The sequence below is a fragment of the Argiope bruennichi genome, chromosome 10 (genome assembly GCF_947563725.1).
Source record: "Argiope bruennichi chromosome 10, qqArgBrue1.1, whole genome shotgun sequence".
NCBI classification, from domain to species: Eukaryota; Metazoa; Arthropoda; class Arachnida; order Araneae; family Araneidae; genus Argiope; species Argiope bruennichi.
Window position 1 is genome coordinate 24,961,460 of NC_079160.1, and position 20,372 is coordinate 24,981,831.

The following is a 20,372-nucleotide window of genomic DNA, read 5'->3' on the forward strand; positions in this document are numbered from 1 at the left end:
GATGTAAAGAAACATCGTTCATAATGGAGCGAGTGAAACCTTTTACTGAAAACGTCTCAACGCTTCTGAGACTATTATTTTTTTTTTCGGTCACGCGATGGTAACAGTATAACTTGGAAGTTTCAGCACGCAAATATTGATAAGAAAGACTAATGGATTTTTGCTGGATTCTGTGGGGTATCCCGGATGAAAACTGCATTCAGATTTCAACACGATTCAGATTACTTAGCTAGAATAATCGATTATGACATTCCAAGATTGAATGATGTTGGATATCATTTACTACAAATTCAGTCAAATAACTTTATTTCATGCAATAATTAGCAAGAGTGATTTCAAAAAAAAAATATTGCATGCTCTCTAATAAAGTTGTTATTCCCTCACCTTCCACAAAAAATTGGGAATCTTGAGTAAGGCAGAGAGCATCGCCTACGCAATAATTATGAAATGTCAACCTTTGGCCTGAGTTTAGCATTGTTACTGAATCTATCGTGCGATCCCTGGACTGTATTTTACCGATTAATCCCATGCATATGATTAACAGTATCCGAAAATCGAATTTGTGTTTCATATGCGTTTATCCGAACCGACTTTGCGACAGAGCTACAATTGTAGACATAAATTTTTTTTCAAACAAGCGAAAAGTTTTCTCAAACACTGTTTATCATTTAACAAAAAAGCATGACTATGTTCAGAATAAATAAAAGTAAAGAATAAAAAATCTGAAATTACTGTATTAATTGTAATAACTATTCTACACGCAAAGTAATGCACCGTGATTTATGTTTCAAGTCCAAAATGTTGCTCAGTTTGTGTTGTCGCTGAAAACACATGCTAAAAATTACGTCTCCTAACATTTTATTCTCACTAGCGTGACATGCGTGCTTCGAGCCTAGGTTTTAATCATCGCTCTATTAAGCTCGAACTTTTTGTGTAAAATAAGAAAACGCAAAGGTTAGTTCTATAGCGTGATTTCATATATCGAAAGAACCACAAGGATTTTAGAAGCACCAGAAAAAAATGAAAAATATAATAACTAAATAATCAATAGTTTTCTTATTACGCCAAAGAAGCTGGGTCCACAGAGATCCAGAAAATGTTTCACACACACGATATATTCGATTATTTTACTCTTGTACGTTTGTTGCACGCTCACTGAAAACGAACTTGTTGCCAACATTCACGATACAACTGAGAAAAAGGAAAACGAAATGACTTCTACGAAGTTGTGGATAGATATTAACTTTTTTTCTGAGATTTAAAAACAACTAAGAAAAGGCCAGTTGTCCTTCTATGATTTCTTTTTTCTTACTTTCATTTTTTCATCTCATAAAACAATGATTTTTGTCTTGCTTTTTGAGATTTTTCTAAAATAATTAATCGCATAATTACATGTTATGAATAAGTTGAGAAGTTTTGCTATAAAGATTACGGAAACGAGTTAAAGGATTAATTCTTACATGCAATTTCTAAATCTATAACTTATTTTGTATTAAGGAGATGTTAAGATATTTAATATTTTGAAATAAAGAAGCATTAAAATAATATGTAAAGCATCTGCTTTTGTTGTGAATGCCAAACGTTTATGAGAAATAAAACAATTTTCTATATTATACAATTATCGTTACTTCTTTATAATTAAAACGACTTTTTAAGACTTTGTTATGATTCCATTACTTCATTCATTCATATATATGTGTGTGTAAAACATATATTAGTAGGAGAAGCAACCGCGTAATTTTCTAACGGCATATTATTGATATATGAACAATATGTTATCGAGCTTTATCGATTATTAATAAGATTTCTTAGAAGAACCATGAAAAGCCTGAAGGAATCAGAAAAAGAGGTAATGAGAAAGTATTTTGAACTTATATAGTTTTAGAAGGGAATTTGGCCCTTGTCAATATCACTATGAAAAAAAAAAACAGTCGTCGCAAATCAGAAGTTGAATTTAAAGTGAAGTCTGAGTTCATGTAATTAGAAAATCTTATTTTCAGAACACATAAAGATTGAAATTACTACATATATATGTAATTTTTCAAACCCTTATAGATTTTTAATAAAATCTTGTTGGTGATTGTTACAAATGTCTGGTTATCTCAATTATTGCCACTAATATTTCAAGTGCAGTAAAATTTGGAAATGCATCCTCTTTAGAATATTTGTCTTTATGGAATATATGACTAGGAAACACCACCATTTCAAATCATAAGTTTAAGTTCCCAAACTGAAGCTTTTTGATTCAAAAATATCTCATTTCAAACTTAAAGTATAATCAATAGTCTGATAACGATTCATATTCTTGCTTTTTCTTATTAATGGCATTGTGAATGTTTTGTTTTATCGAAAATCCATTCTGATCCGCCCATCCACACGCAGATGATGTCACGTACTCTATATATCTGAAATGAGCCCAGGTGTTATTCTTTCATTTTCTCTCAAATTCTGAAGTGTATTTTTTGTGTTCATAAACAAGAATTCATTTTAATGCTTTTCATAGGACTTATATAGTACTATTGCATTATCAAACGTACAATGTTAGTTTTTAGTTTCTAGAGAGTATAGATAACAAAATATTCTATCTGCACTATTGTATTCTACTTCCTAGTTATTGCAGTTTGAGTGTATCATTTTTATATATATGCCAATCAATGTCTATGATTTTAACAATATAAAAGCATCATGAAAGCATTACGGGAAAAACCATATCATTTTTGTACATTGAACTTTTATGAAAGTTAAAGGAGTATATTATCATTTCTAAAATATTTATAATTTCAACAACAGAATAAAAATGGACGTGAGTGAGTTACAAGGTACCGTTTAAATTATCTAACATTTTTTATTGGATATTTTTAAATATTTTAAGATATATTTATAACCAATAAGATACATAGATGCTAACAAAAATTCACTATATACGCTACAGAATGTAGCAGTACTCAAAATGTAAAAATTTCAGCTGATTAATAAATGTATTGCACAACGCTATACAGCCGGCGTCCTGGAATTGGGGTAGCGAGTCTTCCCCATGATCTGGGCGTCCTGGGTTCGAGTCCCGGTTTGGGCATGGTTGTTCTTTCGTTGTTCTGTGTGTGATTGTGCCCCCCTGTTAAAAGGGGTTGTGCAAACGAATGAGTGATGCGCGAGAAGCTAAGTCGTACTGTTGGCCCTAGTTGGCGCTACTAAAAAAACAGGAGACACTCCCCCACCGGCTTAAATCGCTGTTTTCGTAACAGCGGGCTTGTCCATGGCAAGTGCCATAAGAAACAACAACAATAACGCTATGCTAATTATTCAATAAACTCATCAGTTATATAAGCAGGTAAAAAGCCTTAAGTTTTTAATAAAATGTGATAGTCCCACATTTTTTGATTCTATGTCCCACCCGAAAATAAGTCCTGAATATGTAATTTCATCGAATAAAATCTTTCCAATAATTCTATTTTCTATTTATAGATGTATAACAATAAAAATATTAAATCAAATCATAATCAAAAATAAAATAAAGAAAAGAAAAATTAAGAAAATTTAATTTGAAAAAATAAGCTCCTGAAGAGTTTATTTTATTTAATTTTGTTACATAAAAAATATGGTCATTTTAATGAGATAGTAATAAAGTTCATATTTATGTTGTTGTTCTTGTTGTTTATAAGGGCACTTGCCATGGGCAAACTAGCTGACGAAGTCAGGGATTTTAAACAAAGGGAGAGTCTCTTGTTTTAGTAGCGCCAACTAGGGCCAAGAGTACGTCTTAGCTACTCACGCATCACATTTACTTTCACAACCCCTTTTTACAGGGGGGCACATTCACACATCTCAAAGATCATATTTCTTTTGCTTACTGTTATTTTCTATTATATATAGGTTTACTTGGCGAACATAGGCGACACTTCCTCTACAAATTTAGCACGAGTAGTTGTTCAGTAAGATCAGTTTCATAATTGGACGTAATGCGAAATTAAAAGAATTTAACAAGTGGAACATCATGTAAAAGAGTTTTCCCAGCAGGGCTGCTCTAAGAGATGAGAGCATTTTTGAGAAAATATTAAAACAACATCATTCGTTAATCATCAGTATGCATCTTCAATTAATTCCTGTCTTTATCCATTTGCATTCCTCTTTCATTTACTTATTTATTTTGTAAATTGTTATAGTTAAAAATGTGGGATGTATGTGCAGTGAATATTTATGTGAAATAATGGATAATTTAGTATTGATAATTCCAGTATAAGACCAACACAGAACAAACGTATTTCTTCAATTTATTTGCACGGAAACCTTTTTTAAAAGCGCTTGTGTTTACACTGTATTTATTTATTGGTATATAGATTGTCACTTGGACATTAAGTGAGATATATTGAAAGTCGGCAAGCAAACCGATCATATATATTTAGAATAACGGAATTTGTCTTTTTTTTCCTACTGTTTCTATTTGCTTATTTATATGTTGGGAAAAAATGTTAATTATATATAAAAAAAATTATGTTTATAAAGCCATATATATTTCTGAAATGTTGCAAATTGTATTTTTTGGTTTTATTTCAATAATACAGATAAATTGATACGACGGAAATTGGAAAATTAAGCTAATATTAATCTCTTTGCAAAAATTGTACGATAATAGAAAAAAATATAGCATTTTTTCGTATTTATATTTGCTAATAGTTTCAATATAATGCAGGGATAAAAAAAATAATCATGATTTTCCATACTGTAAAATGCATAAATATTTTATAACATTAAGTATTCCATATTTTAAAATAATTTTTCAAAAATCACACATATTTTGCAAACTTTCATGGTATAGTTTTGATTTTAGTTTTAAAAATTTATTTAAAATTTATGTGCATACAAAAAGATAATAATATTGTGATTTTCCTTGACATGTGGCCAAAATATTACTTCATGCATTATTTAAACAATTATTTATACAACTTTAAAAATACTGTAGCATAAAATAGAAAAACTCTTTGCTTTCTAAAATGCTAACAGCAAAACGGCTGACAGTCAAATTTAAATCATCTCGAAAAAAAACTATCTAAATACCAAGAATATAAGTATTAAATAAAAACTTACCGAAACGACCACTTTTGGATTCAATTGACGAATCTGCTGGTTCTTCTCGCCTGCGAATGTGAGATGCCAACATCAGTCTCGCCGAACAATAGATGATTACTCCTGCCAGTGGAAGAACCAAAACCAAGTACTGCCACACATAGTAACTGAGCACCGGGCCACTCAGCAGTTGCATGCAGATCATGAATCCAACTCTATAGCCGTGAGATGCATTGCTTCCCTGAGGAACCACCAACAAATCGTCGAGGAATCTGTATGAATCAGGAGATCTTGTTGTATCATCTCTTGTCACCGCGACAGCATCATATAGCAGCTGAGGCCCCAACCAAGCCATACAAGTGACCAAACTTGCAGCTCTTGCTGATGGTGGTGGCCTCTTATACACTCTAACTAGTAGGCGGTACATTAGGCGGACAGCGAGAAGGGCCAAAAGAACGGCACCGATTTCGGCTGCCACGAAATGTTGCAAAAGGCAATGTCTTCTAGCCCCAAGTAGCAGCCAGTGGCCATTTGCTAAGGTGTATGCGATGTAAGGGGCCCAGCTGCTTAGGTATAGCACCCCAGCAAGAAGAACTGCACCGGTGGTTAGCGCATGGATGCAAGCTCTCGGTTGCCAAGTTAGTCGAAGAAGTCCTCTGATATTTAGAAGGTAAACAACGGATACTAAGAACAATCGAAGCATACTTGTGGCTACCACCAAAAGCTCCATTTTGGTTTACTTTTTAAGACCTAGAAATAATTATACAAATATAACTAGGTTAATTATCTTTTAATCTAACTGAATACAGAATTTATTAAAAAATTCGAGAAGGCAAATATTTTTATTAAGTATTGTTTCACGTTAAATTATTTTTAAATACGAGTATAATTAACAATTTCCATGGAAAATTCTATCTTTTTTATTATTAAAAAACTCCTTTTAAATAATAGACTATCATTCAAAAATGGAATTCGAACGAAAGATTTCGATTGTTTTCTTAAAATCCGATGGTATTCAGTTGGATGCAAGGGAATCTCTCCGCGCTTCGAATGTTCGATGTTGTTCTCTCAACGCGCGATCTCCAACTGAGAACACCGGTCAGTCCCAAACTGCGTGCTGAACGTGTAAAGGGTGAAAGAGAGAGACGGAACTGTGTTTTAGTGGCCTTGCTCTCGTAAAAGCTGCGGGCGTGTGATGTATGCAGCGAACGGTTCGGCTGCAAAACCACCTGAGCGTATCGACGAAAATAAAACAAAGATCAAAATAAAGGCGGGAAAAAAAAAGGAATAAAGAACGAATCGGTGAATCGCGGTCGACGAACCTGAAAAAGTGGTCGAATATGGCCCCGTGGCCCATCGCCTCGGGCCCCGGTTCTTCTCCGACGGCCTCCACCCCCTCTCGAGTCAAACGCTTCATGGTTCTACTTATTAGTTTTTTTTTATGGTTTTGTTTATTAGTTGCGCGCATCTTCGCCGGTGATAAAACGTCGGCAATGGCGCTGATCGAAAATGGATAGCAGCACGCAGGACGTAGTTCCTTACTTCCGCGTTTAAAGGTTGACTTCACTTCCAGCGGTTTCTATTCTCATTTTGTTTGATTAGTTCTTGTTCTTCTGTCTTCTTAACTGACAGAACATAAAAAATAAGATGAATAAATAAAGAAGGTAAATGGAATGTTTTGATCTACTAAGTTACAGTGATCGTGAAATTGTAAAACTTGTGAATATTTTATTTTAAACTATCATTGGCCTCGTTTTTCAATTTGATATAGAGGGCTTTGGTGTTAGTGTTGTTTGTTTATCTGTTTTCCGAAAGTAGAACATTCTTTTTCTTTTTTTTTCTCATTGCGTTTTTTTTTCTGTCTTTTTTGTTATAAATGTGCTGTGCTATTTTTTTCTTCAAAGGTATTAAGGTGAAACTTAAGGATATGATTTTTAAATTGCTTTAGCTCACATAAAAGTGTCCTTTTTTTTCACTGGTGGGATATTTTTATAAATCATAAAAAGTTTAAAAAATAAAGATTACTTTATAGCATTTGTTGTTCATGGTACAGTTTGAAAGCAGAAAGAGAGAGAGAGAGAGAGAAGTGTATACTACTAAGAGTTAGTTAATTCTAATTGTTTTTTCTTATGAGGATTTTTTTTTATTTGGCACTGTGGTAATTTAAAAGTGTATTTATCAAAAGTGATAGTATATATCTAAACCAAAAAAGTATACACCATTCACAACAGCAATATTGTTAACATTGAGTCGCGTTATCTAGATAATCTTTATCATTGGTTTATTTTCTAAGGATTTTTTTTTTTTTTTTATCTGGATGCTGATTTATTTCTGAATTTGAAATTCTTAGAAAGAAGGCACGTGCTTTTAATTATGTTTAAAAAAAGCTTCCAAGTTTTTTTTTTCTTTTTTTTTTAATTCACAAAACATTTTTATTATAGTTGATATTCTTCAATAATTTAACTATTATGATATAAATAATTAATTGTGGCATTTATCTATTTATCCTTTTTTACTAATCCAAGAACTTAATATTTTCTTATACAAGCAAAGCAATTTCATCTCATTTCACAAATATCACGATCTCTACAATTTATAATTGATATCATCTTTAAATAATACTGAAAATGTGAATAATTCTCGATACATATGGAAATGAAAGAAAAAAAATACTTGTATGTAATTATGTTTATTTATTAAAAATTATTATTATTAGTCATGTTTGTTTATTAAAATAAATTTTTAATGTGTAAAAATTCTCTAAGCAATTAAAAAACGAAGTATTATTCAATTTTTGAGTTAGAGATAATAGTGCAGAAATCAAGAGAATACGCCTTCGGGTAAAAAAAAAAGCCTTCTTGTATTCAGAGTAAAGGCTTTTACTGTTGTTGTTGTTGTTTCTTATGGCACTTAGACAAGCCCGCTGTTATGAAGATAGTAGTGTCAACTAGGGCTTCGACTTCGCCACTCACGCCTCACTCATTCGCTTGCACAACCCCTTTTTAACGGAGGGCACATTCACACAACTCGCAGATAGAATAGAGGAATAACAACCATCCCCCAACCGGGACTGTAAAAGGACGCCCAGCTCACGGGGAAGATGCGCTACCCCTATGCCAGGGGTAATATTTATATTGGGACTATGAGATAATATAAAATATTTATCTCATAGTCCCAAAATCGCGAGCTCATAGAAATAAAACGAAAATTAAATAGATTAGATTCAATAATAAGCAGTATACTATTAATCTAAAATAATATTGTTGTGCTATAGAATCTCATTAAATTCAATCCACGAATAAAAAAGCTATTTTTCAGTCACAAATACAATATTAAATAAAATCAAACTCTTCTCAATGAGATAAAATGACAAAAAATTTCGATGAAATTACAATAAAATTTTAAACAGTTTTAAATGAAATACGAAATAATACTGTTTTCTTCTTTTAAAAATTTAAGTAATTAGAAAAGTAAATTGAAATAAGAATTGTAGAGATTTCAAGGAAATAAACAGCAAAAATAACTTGTTTTTGCATAAATAAATTATTATTGTTGAAAAGGGCAAGGCTCGAAAAATTAAATGTGAAATGCTGAAATACTAAAAAAAGAACACCATATTAACCTGCTGTGAAAGTAGCTGGAACAAAAACAAACAAGTTTTAAATAAATAAATCCACATTCTTTGAAAAGATGTCTGAATAATGTAAATTAAAAAATTTAAAATATTTTATAAACAGTTTTGAAACATGTCTATTTACGAGTTTTCGTAATAAAGAAAAAAATATTGACAGCTTATTCTACAGAATAACATTAAATAAAGATTTTCAGGAAATTCTTATTCTTCTAAAATCTCACACTAATTACAATTCATTGCAATTTTTAATATTTAGCAAAATTTGTATTATTTTATACTCATTAATTTTTTCATTTTAAAATTCATTATTTAATGGCTAATTATTCAATGTATTTTTCAGACAAAAAATAATCAATGATACAAAATTAAACGAAAATGTTGCGAAACATTTTGAAAAACTTTAGAATTAAAAAATTTAGATAAAATTCAATTTCTCAAAAGATATTAAAGATGGGCACACTAATTCTCTTAATTTGCTTGCATTCATTAAAACCCTGCAACTGTCACAATTTAGCAACTAGCAATTGTCAAGATAAGTCTAATTGTTTTCTTCTCATACTAGTTATTTCACAAGGAACAATCTAGTGAAAAGCGAACAATACATCAAGAACTTATTTATGTAAGAAAATACTTTAAATGCATATTTTTAATGCATTTTTAAAAATATAAATTGAAATTACTTTATTAATTTGTGATTCTTAAAATTTTTAGAAAAGGTTTTGATACAATGAGAACTGAGCTATGTTTCCAACCTACCTTATTTACTTGAAAAGAAAGATCAAGTCTAAAAAAGAATTTGATCAAAAGATTGTTACAGCAGAATCCTCCACATAGCCCTTTTATTATTTTTTTTAATTGAGGAATTGAAAATAATAATTGATTGATTTAGTTGCGGGAAGTAAGTTTGTTTCTTGCATTTTTTTAGAAAAACTAACAATAGGGTAATAAGGAATTATATTATATAAAAACAAGCACTTTTGTAAAAAAAAAAAAAAAAAAAAAAAAAAAAAAAAAAAAAAAACTTTTCTATCAAACTAAAAGAGAAACAAAGACTCATGAGTTTAAGACAAAGTTAAAAGAATAAGTTAGTTAAGAATAAGTTATTTCACTTTGATTATTTTTAAGATAAGATTATTTTGATCTTATAAAATATAGAACGCAAACAGAATTTTTTTTCTAATATTCCATTTTTATCTTAAGAACAATATCTTTCTTAGTTTTTACTATGAAAGTTATGAAAGTATGTATATAGCTCCTTAAAACAATGTCATTGAAAATAATTTGTAAAATAAGCTTATAAACTCGAGAAAAAAAAACTTTTTTTTTTTAAGTTGATTCAAAATAACTGTTATGATTACAAGTGGCTTTATTTCGTTTATAAAACTGATGGGAAAAAAAAAATTTTAAACTGTATAGGAGGATTCGCAAAGTTTTATTGGTACTTATGTATTAACCGCGAGCTGGTAATTATTCACCAAAGCTATCATATTAATCATAGCCAAAATACAGAGGCCACGGTGATCTGGTAGTAAGGTTTTGCCTGCGGGACCCATGGTTTCTTAGTTCAAAACCAGATTCCACCGAAGACCTCTCGGGGCCAAATGCTTTCCCATTGGTGTGCTGTGGAAGCTTGGAGACAGGGTGCCAATTCAGGTCAGGTATATTTTAACAATAATATAATTAATAAATTTCAAAACATTTTTAAGTATATTTATAGCAATATCTTTAACTTTTTAGTTACACCTTTTATACACATGTATAATGTAAAGATATTAAATGTCTGTGTGTACGTATCATCGGTGTAATTGAAAATAAATTTTTAAAAATTATAATGCAGGATGCTTTAATCCCAAAACATTACCAAACTACTAGAGGTATAAATATTTTATTTTAATGTAAGAGAACACCATGTATATTACATATTGATGAAAAATAAATGAATTCATGATCATTTATATCAAATATGCCCTTTTGTTATGATATTTTAGAAACCATTTTTCTTGAGAAAAAAAAAAAAAACATACCGTCAAAACACAAGTTAAGAACTTTATGACATATGCAATTATCCTTGTCATATACTGCGATATAATGTTACTTTGTCCCTTTTACTAAGAAATGTTAAAAATTATAATTAATAACATTTAATTCAATTAATTGGTTTAAAAAAATTATTCTGAAAAATATCTCAACCTTAACGCATGTCGACAACTACTAAGTAAACATTAGGCAATTTACGTATTATTTTAGATAAATTTATAAAAATACAAATAACAAAACCTTTCAACTAAATTAATTCCCAGATACAGGAAGCATGTAATGTAAAATCGATTTTTTTTCATTAAGAAATTTAAAAAGAAAAATCGCTGAAATAGGAAAGAGTCATTTACTTAAGAATTCATTTGAATTCTAGAGAAAGAATAGCAATTCATTAGGAAAAAACTTGATGAAAGAAATGTTAAATTTTTATTTAATTGCATTACATTTTCTGATGCACTTATTTTTTTACAGTGCGACCAAAACTACATTTTTTCTAATTAATTTAATTATTTGATATCAAAAACTGATTAGAAACTCTACTCTGTCTTACGAGAATTTCAATTAAAACAATGAATTAAAAAAAAAAGTCTAACCAATACTGGTGAGTTCCAAATATTCATTTATCTCATCAATTTTCACTTACAAATCAAAGTCCAGCTATTTAATCTGATTTAAATAAGCTGTCTAATTAAAATATACACTTTATAACGTTGTTACTTTACTTAAATATGAATCAAACAATATTTCATTGTAAATCTTATTTGATTAAAATCACTCAACAAATATTTTATCTCAAAAAAGTTTTTTTCTCTGAATATTCATTAACTGTAATGAAGTTCTTCTCTGTCGTCACAGTAATCTATTCATCAATTATTTTGAAAAAAATTCCCAAGAAAATTGTAAAGTTGCATCTTTTTCATTTTTATCTGGAAGCAGTTTTTTCATAAATAATTGTACTTTTATTTTCAGGTTGTAGTTACAGAATTTAATATCGAATTATTCAGATAATTATCTATCTACTGTGAAAAGCATAATTTGTTCAAAAATCGTTTGGCATGATTTCATACTTTGGTAAAATTAATATAGAATCGGTGAATAATTGTCTATATGATGGTGGCAACATTTACAACGCTTGAAAAAATTCTAAAATTCAGAACTTAAATTGATATTAAATCTTTTAAATAAAAGCATCAATAAAAATGTTTATATCAAATTCTTTATTAAATAAAATATTTTTTTATAAAGTTAGTTTTAAGTTTTTTAATTTATTTTATTCTACATATCTGAATATAACGGAATATTGTTTTTCTTCTGGAAAATTAATTAAAATGCAAAGGAAAGAAAAGTATTTTTTACCAAATGAGTAAAGAAATTTTAAATTTATGTTTATTTATTTGAATGCTCAGAAATTTGAATTTACGTATTTCCGATCACTGTGATAGGATGAAAAAATTCACTCTGTAAATTCTATGATGCAACCAGTGGGGGTGGTCTGCCATAGACTTTCTTGCATACTCTCTAATAAATTTGTCTTGTCGGAGATCACCTTGCATGATATTGGCATACAATAGTTACGAAATAATAACTTTTGGCAGGAATTTGGCATTTTTACTAAATTGATCGTGTGAAGTTTGGCGAGTGTTTTGGCGATGAATTCTCTGGCCCGCAGTAAATAGTATCCGAATATGGAATTTGTGTTTTAGACACATTTTTCTCAACTGGTTGAAACAAAGATTTGACAGCAATAGAACTTGAAGTCCCAAAATTCCATACCAAATTTGATATATTTAAATCACTGAGTTTTTGAATTATCTCGTTAAAAATTTTCTAAAACTACACTTCAACAGGCAATCAACTCTTTATTGGTTTTCGCTCAAACGTCTATAGGTGTTTACACCATAAATATTAAATTTGTATAATGACCAATTTAGTTATCTTCGTTTTGTAGTTATAGAGTTAACTCATATTCGAACAGTCAGACAGACGTAATTCCTCTAAACAGATTTTACCCAAAATTTGATAGAAATCTGCAAATTTGCTTAAAGACCATATTGCAAGTTTCAATCATCTACCTCAAAGCGTTTTTGAGTTGTCTCTGTCTCAGATAGACAGATGGACATTTTCCAAAAATGTGTTTTTTCGAACTCAGGAAGTTCTAACATGTGGAGATTCATTAAATTCTCGAGTTTGAATTTTTTGACGATTGCTATACTTTGTCTATACTATGTATAGGAGAAAGTAAAAATTGTTGCACAAAAAATGAAATAGCTGACACTATCAAGCCAATTGAAGACAAGACAGATAAATGCTGCTTAAAACCTAACCATGTTACCACCAGAGATTCGAATCTCTTACTATCTTTTTCTTTTTTTTTAACCATACAATAATGGAAACAATTAGTATTTAAAATCTTGTCGCCAAAAAAGAAGAAATAAATTTTTAAAACTCGTAATAGGGAACAATTAAATGAACACTATGCGAAATTAGTTTCCATTTTATTATAGCGTTTCATCTATTTAGTTTCCACAATTGTAATTTGAGTGCTTCCCTGCATATATTGCCGTGACTAAGTGACAAATGTTGATATATATTGCATAAAAAGTCTATTAATGATTATATTTGAAAGCGTAGATCTCATAAAATGAAACAAAAAAATAACCAGAGAAAAATTTCTTTATCATCTCATTATATAAAATAATTTTGCAAAAAAAAAATTGAGTTACATTTTAAAAAATTAATTTTTTTATTTAAAACATATCTTATGAATTTCATTACTATAATAAATTAAATATTTAAATGATATTCTATTAAATTTTAGTTCTAAAATTAAGCTACAAAATATTCACAAAAATAATAAAAAATACTTTAAATAATTTGAAATAGAGTGTGAAAAAAAATATTCTTTTAAAATGATTTATAGTTATTTGTATTTCAAAATGTAATTTCATATTCGCCTTGTGTAACCAATAAGGTTTTTAGTAAAATGGTGGCATAAAATACTAGATAAATATTTGTATAAAAACAACTCACTAAATTTAGTGATTAAGGAACAAGAAAAAAATATTTTGGATATGTATGTGGGAAACATATACCTTAATTCGTCCAAGCGAATTTTTTAAATTTGCCATTACAGAAAATAGACTAGTAAAATAATTTTGTTTAGTAAGATAAAAAATAAATTAATTAATGGTATTCTCGTAACACAATAGTTGTATTATAAATGCCACTGCCAGTATCATCTAGCGTCTGTTGGTACATTGTCTGAAGTTTGGCGCTACACAGAAAGTAATGCAAATTGTACAATAAATTCCAATATTAAATTGAACCCTTTGAATTTTGCTAAAAATGCAAAAATTCGAACTCGAGATTTTGACGAATCTAAACGTTTTAGACCTCTCTGAATTCAAACAACCTATTTTTGGAAAACGTCCGTCAATCTGTCTATCTGTCTGTGATAAAGATAACTCATAAATATATTGATTTAGATGGATGAAATTTGGTTTGCAGTCTTTATATCAATTTTGTATATTTCTAGCAAATTTTGAGCAAAATCCGCACAGCGGAAGTCTGTCTGTCCATTTGCCCGAATATACTTTATAGTTTTATAGGATAACTGCAAAATGAAAAGATCTAGAGAGATAAAATTCAACATGCAGATTTAACATCTATAGTCTAGACATGTATCGAAGTTTAATTCAAATCCAACAACGGGTTGACAATTATTTGATCTGTACTTTCAGAAACCTGTAAAAGTGATAACTCAAAAATGCAATGACTTAAATACAGCAAATTTAGTATGTGTCTTTGTGGCTACAAGTGAAGTTATGAATCAAATTTTTGTTTTAATCAGTTGAAAAAAACTCGCCAAATTAATTATTAATCGCCAAATAACCTCGTCACAGATGATATGTTTGTTGTTGTTTCTTATGGCACTTGCCATGGACAAGCCCGCTTTACGAAGACAGCGATTTAAGCCGGGGGGGGGGGGGCGTCTCTTGTTTTTATATTGGCGCCAACTAGGGCCAAGAATAAGACTTTGCTACTCACGCATTACTCATTCGCTTGCACAACTCCTTTTTACAGGAGGGCATATTCACACATAGAACAATTATGCCCAAACCGGGACTCGAACCCAGGACGCCTAGATCACGGGGAAGATAAGCTACCCCTATGCCAGGACGCCGGTCGGAGGTTATGAGAAATTTGATAAAAATGCTAAATTCACGTGAAAGGTTAATATTTCCTAACTATAGTATGCCAATGCTATGCATGGCGTTCTTTAGGATAAAAACTTTTTAGAAAGTAAGCGAGAAAGTTTTGGGGAGACCACATTCGCTGTTTTTATTGTCATGATTATGCAAAAGATTTTACACATGCTCTGTTCTACAGTTCAACGATAACCATTGTAAAAAATAAGGCAGCGAATTCGAAAATAAGTGAACCACACTTTTAAGATCATTTCAACGGACGATTGCATCGAAATTATTGGTTTGTAATGGAAGCAATAAAAATCAGCATAAGAGGTAACGCAGTATTAATTTCAGATGGAGCAGAACATTGTTAGGGCGACACGTAACGCTCTCTGAAAATTATCGTTTGTAATTGTTCGACGCCAAGTTCGCAGTTTTTCTTGCCGTTTATTACTCAGTTGTGAGTTGAAATTACATCTTGCGCGACAAAATGGCGCTTTTTATGACCTTAAAAGGCTTAATTGTTTTGCTCTTATGTTTTGAAGTGGGTGTTATTGTTAACTGGGAACGAGAATCTAATACTTATTCCTAACTGTCTCATTATTTTCTTGAAAATGTCATTTATTGTGTCTGAATTCCCAGACAAATTATTTTTTTACATGTTTCAGGCAATAACATCTATAAAAACGAAATAAAATACACGTTTATGGAATTTCTGAAACGTAGAATTATTTGGTGATTACTTAATATGTAAGTGGTCTAAAAATAAAGTGCATACAGAAAATAACCATAATTTTATGAAATTCAAGTTCATCATTCGAAACTGTTGAGTTGTTTGGAACACAAAATGCTACCACTTTTCATTATACAACGTGAATACAAAGTCTTAACTAATTAAAAACCTTTAGTATGAATAACCGATGAAGATAGTAAAATGAAATGCTTGTTGATGCATAGCGTTGTTCTTAAACGCTTTCAGCATGGAACAAGTGAAATAACTAATCCATATATAAAGGATAAATTTTTAACGAAATGGAATTGATAAGCGAAAAAACGGAAAACTTATTGTGATTCCAGGAAAATAAAATTAGCTATTTCCGCTCATGAAAAAATTAGATATTGTTATAGATGTCTGCCACATCATTTCGTAATAATCAAGCAATGAAAATTTGGAAAACAGATGTTGTATCTAGTGTTATAAATAGACGTAAGACAACCTATAGCAAGAACTAGATCTTGATATTCTTTGAGCTACAAAGGGAGTGTGGCATTGAAATTCGTCAAGCTATTGGCATAATTACAAATTTTACTAAAGAATTTACAATTTAAATCAGAGAAAACGGTCTAGTCAAAATTTTGTCATTTACTATCTGACAAAGGTCTTATGCCCTTCACCTCATATAAATGAATTGGCATTGGCGAACAAATATTAATCATTGACTTGAATTTAGCATTTTTACTAATTCGATCGTGTGATCCTTGGCGAGTGTTTTGGCGGTTTAATCTCTGTCATGCAATTAAGAGTACCCAAAAATCGAATATGTGCATAGATTTAAACTAAAATTTGCCACAAAACTACAACTGTAGTCACAAAATCATTTACAAAAATTGATAAATTTGGCTTTGATAAATTTTGATAAACTGACGCGAGCCATAAAATTTATAAATTTTGCCTTGTATGAAATATTAAACACTGACGCGAATTTTACTGATTCTATCGTATGATACTTGGCGAGTGTTTTGGCGATTGATAAATTTTTATAAATTGATGCAAATCTTAAAATTGATAAATTTTCTCTTGTATGAAATATTATTCATTGGTGCGAATTCAGCCTTTTTTACTGATTCTGTCGCCTGATTCTTGGCAAGTGTTTTGGCGATTAATCCCTGGCACGCAATTAATAATACCCTAAAATCAAATTTGCCACTGAACTACAATTGCAGTCATAAAATCATTTATTAGATTTCATATATGTAACTCAATGCATTTTTGAGTTATCACATTTTGATGCTTATGAAAAATAATCCAACAGAAAATCAACCGCTTAAGGAATTTAGTTCCATATCGATAGGTATGGAACTAAAGTTAATAGTTATCTAAAGTTAATAGTTTAAAGTTAAAGTTAATAGTTATCTAAAGTTAATAGTTTAAAGTTAAAGTTAATAGTTATCGTATTAACTTATATTCGACCAGCCTGAATGAATTTTGTCCAATATTTGACAGAAATCTACACATTTGTGCAGAGATCTAATGCTAACATTTATCTGTTTAACTCAAAGCGTTTTTGAATTATCTTTGTCACAGACAGATACATTGCCAAAAATGTGTTTTTCAAATTCAGTGAATTCTAAAACGTAGAGATTCATTAAAATCTTGAGTTCATTTTTTTTTTTTTTTTTTTTTTTGTCGATTGCAATGCTTTCTCTTTACTTCGCATACGAGAAAGTAAAAAAAGAAACATGCATCTTAGTTTTTGAGCAATAAATTCATATTATCAGGAGAAAACTTTATACTTTATTTTAACTGTTTCATACTAGTCAAAAATCGTAAATAATCAAATCAAGAAACGGAAAATAAAACACCTCGTAGCTCCGAATATGCTTAAGTTGAAGTAGTTTATAAGTATATCTGTACATGAGTGCCGAACAAAATGCTCGAAACTCCTAACCCCTTGATTTAACGAGTCTGATGACTTTTAAAGCGGTATTAGTAAGACTGTGATTGTTTAGTGGAATCGGAAGTGGCAACTTTTCGATTTCTAGTTTGGATGATTGGAAGTTCGAGATTCCATTTCACCAAAGATATATCGCCAAATATTCATGGTAATTCAAGCTGTGGAGTCAAACAACCTGCCTTTGGTGTAATATGGAAGCTCAGAAAAATGCGATATTATTTTTTGAGCTTATTAATTGAAGAAGCCATTAATACCAAGTTGGCTTACTGCTAGTCGCCAAAGTCGGATAGTAGATAAATAGAGATGAATACTTTTTCTCAAAGATAATAAAATGAAGAGATTAATTTCGAATAAACCATTTAAAAATAAGTGAAAAATTTGAAACTAAATTCTCCAATTTATTGAAAGAGGAATATCATAATGTACGCTTCTGGGGATCACAAAGTATCTAAATCCACTACAAATCAAATGAAATCATTTTAGGATTTCAAAACCTGTCGGCTAAAAGTAGATTTTTATGTTACCAACTAACAATCCATGTGATTCCATCTTCCAATGTAAACATTTCTTAACTATAGGGACATTCTAAAAATACCCCTCTTTCAATATTTTCAACTCCTTGACAAATTCCTAGTCCCGACGAAATACAAGAAAAGAAATAAGTTCAGATCGTATCTGAAAATGTGACAAAATTTAAACACCTGGATTTATATGCTTCTCATAAAAATTGGACTCCCATATTTACGATGTGAGTCATCTTGCGCTGCGCAAGCTTTTATGCAATAAACCATTTAAGGCAGTGCTAGTACTCATAATCCTACCACAGAAAACTCTACCTTTAGTACATGTTGTTTATGGTGTAAAATGTTTGCACAGAGCCATGGAAGTTGGTTTCAGTTTTATTTCATCTATTTAATTAATTTTTTCCTCTGGATAATAGGCATAGCAGTATTAAATCTTGCTATTTAATGAGAAAGGTAAACAAAAAGTTATTGACGATTTGATGGCTGTTTATTCAGTTGAAGGGATGGAATATTCGGGAGTATGTACCTTGAAAAGCTGTAAAATGAAACATTTTGTATTTTTAAGGCGAATGCTCGCAAATATAAATTCAATGCATTTTGTTTGCTCGTTCAAAAATTTCCCACGTATGCGTAGTACTTTTGGAACAGCTACATTTGTGCTGATCATCGTGGGAAGATTGAAATGATATTTTTGTGGTTAAGTGTTTATATATTTCTTTCAGACATTTGGTCAGACGATAAAGGACTCGCGTCACAATAGTTCTTGAAGTGAGAAAAAAAAATTCAAGATAATAGTTGAGTTTCAATTAATAGAATCAGTTTACTTGACGAGGCAATAACGTGATGTAGCTTGACTCTAACCAGTTGATTACCTCAGGCAGCCGGGAAGTTTAGTTTAGTTATATTAACGTCCTGTTTGAAGCAACACTAGGGCTATTTTGGGACGGACCTCGTAATTTTGAACCATGGTCAGATGACGAGGATGACACCTGAGCTGGCATCCCCCTCTCCACACCACACCAGCGGGAGGACGTTTGGTCGTGACGGATTTAACGTGCAACAGGCCCCCTTACACGACGGTTCTTCGGTGGAATCGGGTCTCGAACCTCAAACCCTCCGGTTCCGAGGCCGAGACCTTACCACCAGGCCACCGCGGCTCCTCAGACAGCCAGGAATATTTGCTAAAAAGAGGAAAAGTATGAAACGGAGGAAGAGAGGATCGCTGAGAAATAATATGGTTCTAATGAATTTGGCCATCATTTTGGCACTTTTTTTTCACCCCTCAAATGGGCGTTATTGGCTAATTGGCTCCTGTGAAGGGGCAAAACGACGCCATCTCGGGCAAACTGATAAATTGCCGTTGCCTAGCTAATTTCATTTAATAATTTAATGTAGAAAGAACATGGAACATGGTAATGTAGAAAGAACAAAACGAATAACAATATTAATTTGGTTATAGAACCAAATATTAATATACACTAAATTTGATTGAATAACCAATTTTAATTGAAATAATCATTGTGGCTGGAGTGCGCCAAATATCGCAGCTTCCAAATGATCAAGAATTTAAATATAAATATCAATTTAAATCTAAAAAAGTAAAACAGAGAATTGCAAGAAAACTGGAAATTTCGTCGAGGTTCGCCTCTAGACGGTGGGTAAAAAAAGATTTTTTTTTTTCTGTTAGAACAGACTTACATATAAAAATTGACCCTTCAGAACCCAAGAATCCTGTGAAATTGATGGTCTCGACAATTAGCCTTGCATGACATTGGCGAATAATGATGATATTGGCGATTATGATATTTGGCGATTTATCCCAGGATTCGGTTAATACAGAAATGCCCGAAAATCAAATTTGAATTTTTGGCGTTTTTTTTTTACCAATCGGTGGGAGCCAAAACTTGACATTTCTCAACAATAGTAATAACAAATCCATATTTTTTTTAAAAAATTAGTTATTGAAATTTATTGCATGTGAAAGTGCCAATCAACAGTTGGTCAACCCTTTGACGGATTTGGTTTCAAATTTGACGAAAATCTACAATTTAGATGCTTAACCTATGCAGCAAATTTTATTTATCAAGTTCGTTACGTTTTTAAGCCTCATATACTAAAAATTACCAATCTTCATATTTTTTATTCATTTCTCTCCAGCCATAGATTACCAGATATTATTCTTTCAAATTCCTATTTCATTTCCTTTATTTTAAAATGGCAAAAAGAAAAAAGATCTTATGTTCCCTGTTTT

The 20,372-nt window shown here is 30.7% G+C and overlaps 1 protein-coding gene across 2 annotated transcripts in view; it reads right to left on the reverse strand.

Annotated features, from left to right (window-relative positions):
* Nucleotides 1-20,372, reverse strand: part of LOC129989184 (uncharacterized) — a 74,494-nt gene that overhangs the window by 38,118 nt on the left and 16,004 nt on the right. Inside the window, exons 1-2 of one of the 2 annotated variants that reach the window (XM_056097558.1) lie at nucleotides 6,384-6,465; nucleotides 5,083-5,811 (exon numbers count right to left, since the gene is read on the reverse strand). In XM_056097558.1, coding sequence (XP_055953533.1) covers nucleotides 5,083-5,791 — 709 coding nt within the window. In that variant the 5' untranslated portion in view covers nucleotides 5,792-5,811; nucleotides 6,384-6,465. Of the gene's footprint in view, nucleotides 1-5,082; nucleotides 5,812-6,383; nucleotides 6,466-20,372 lie in introns of those variants that run through there. The other variant, XM_056097557.1, reaches the window with a different exon arrangement.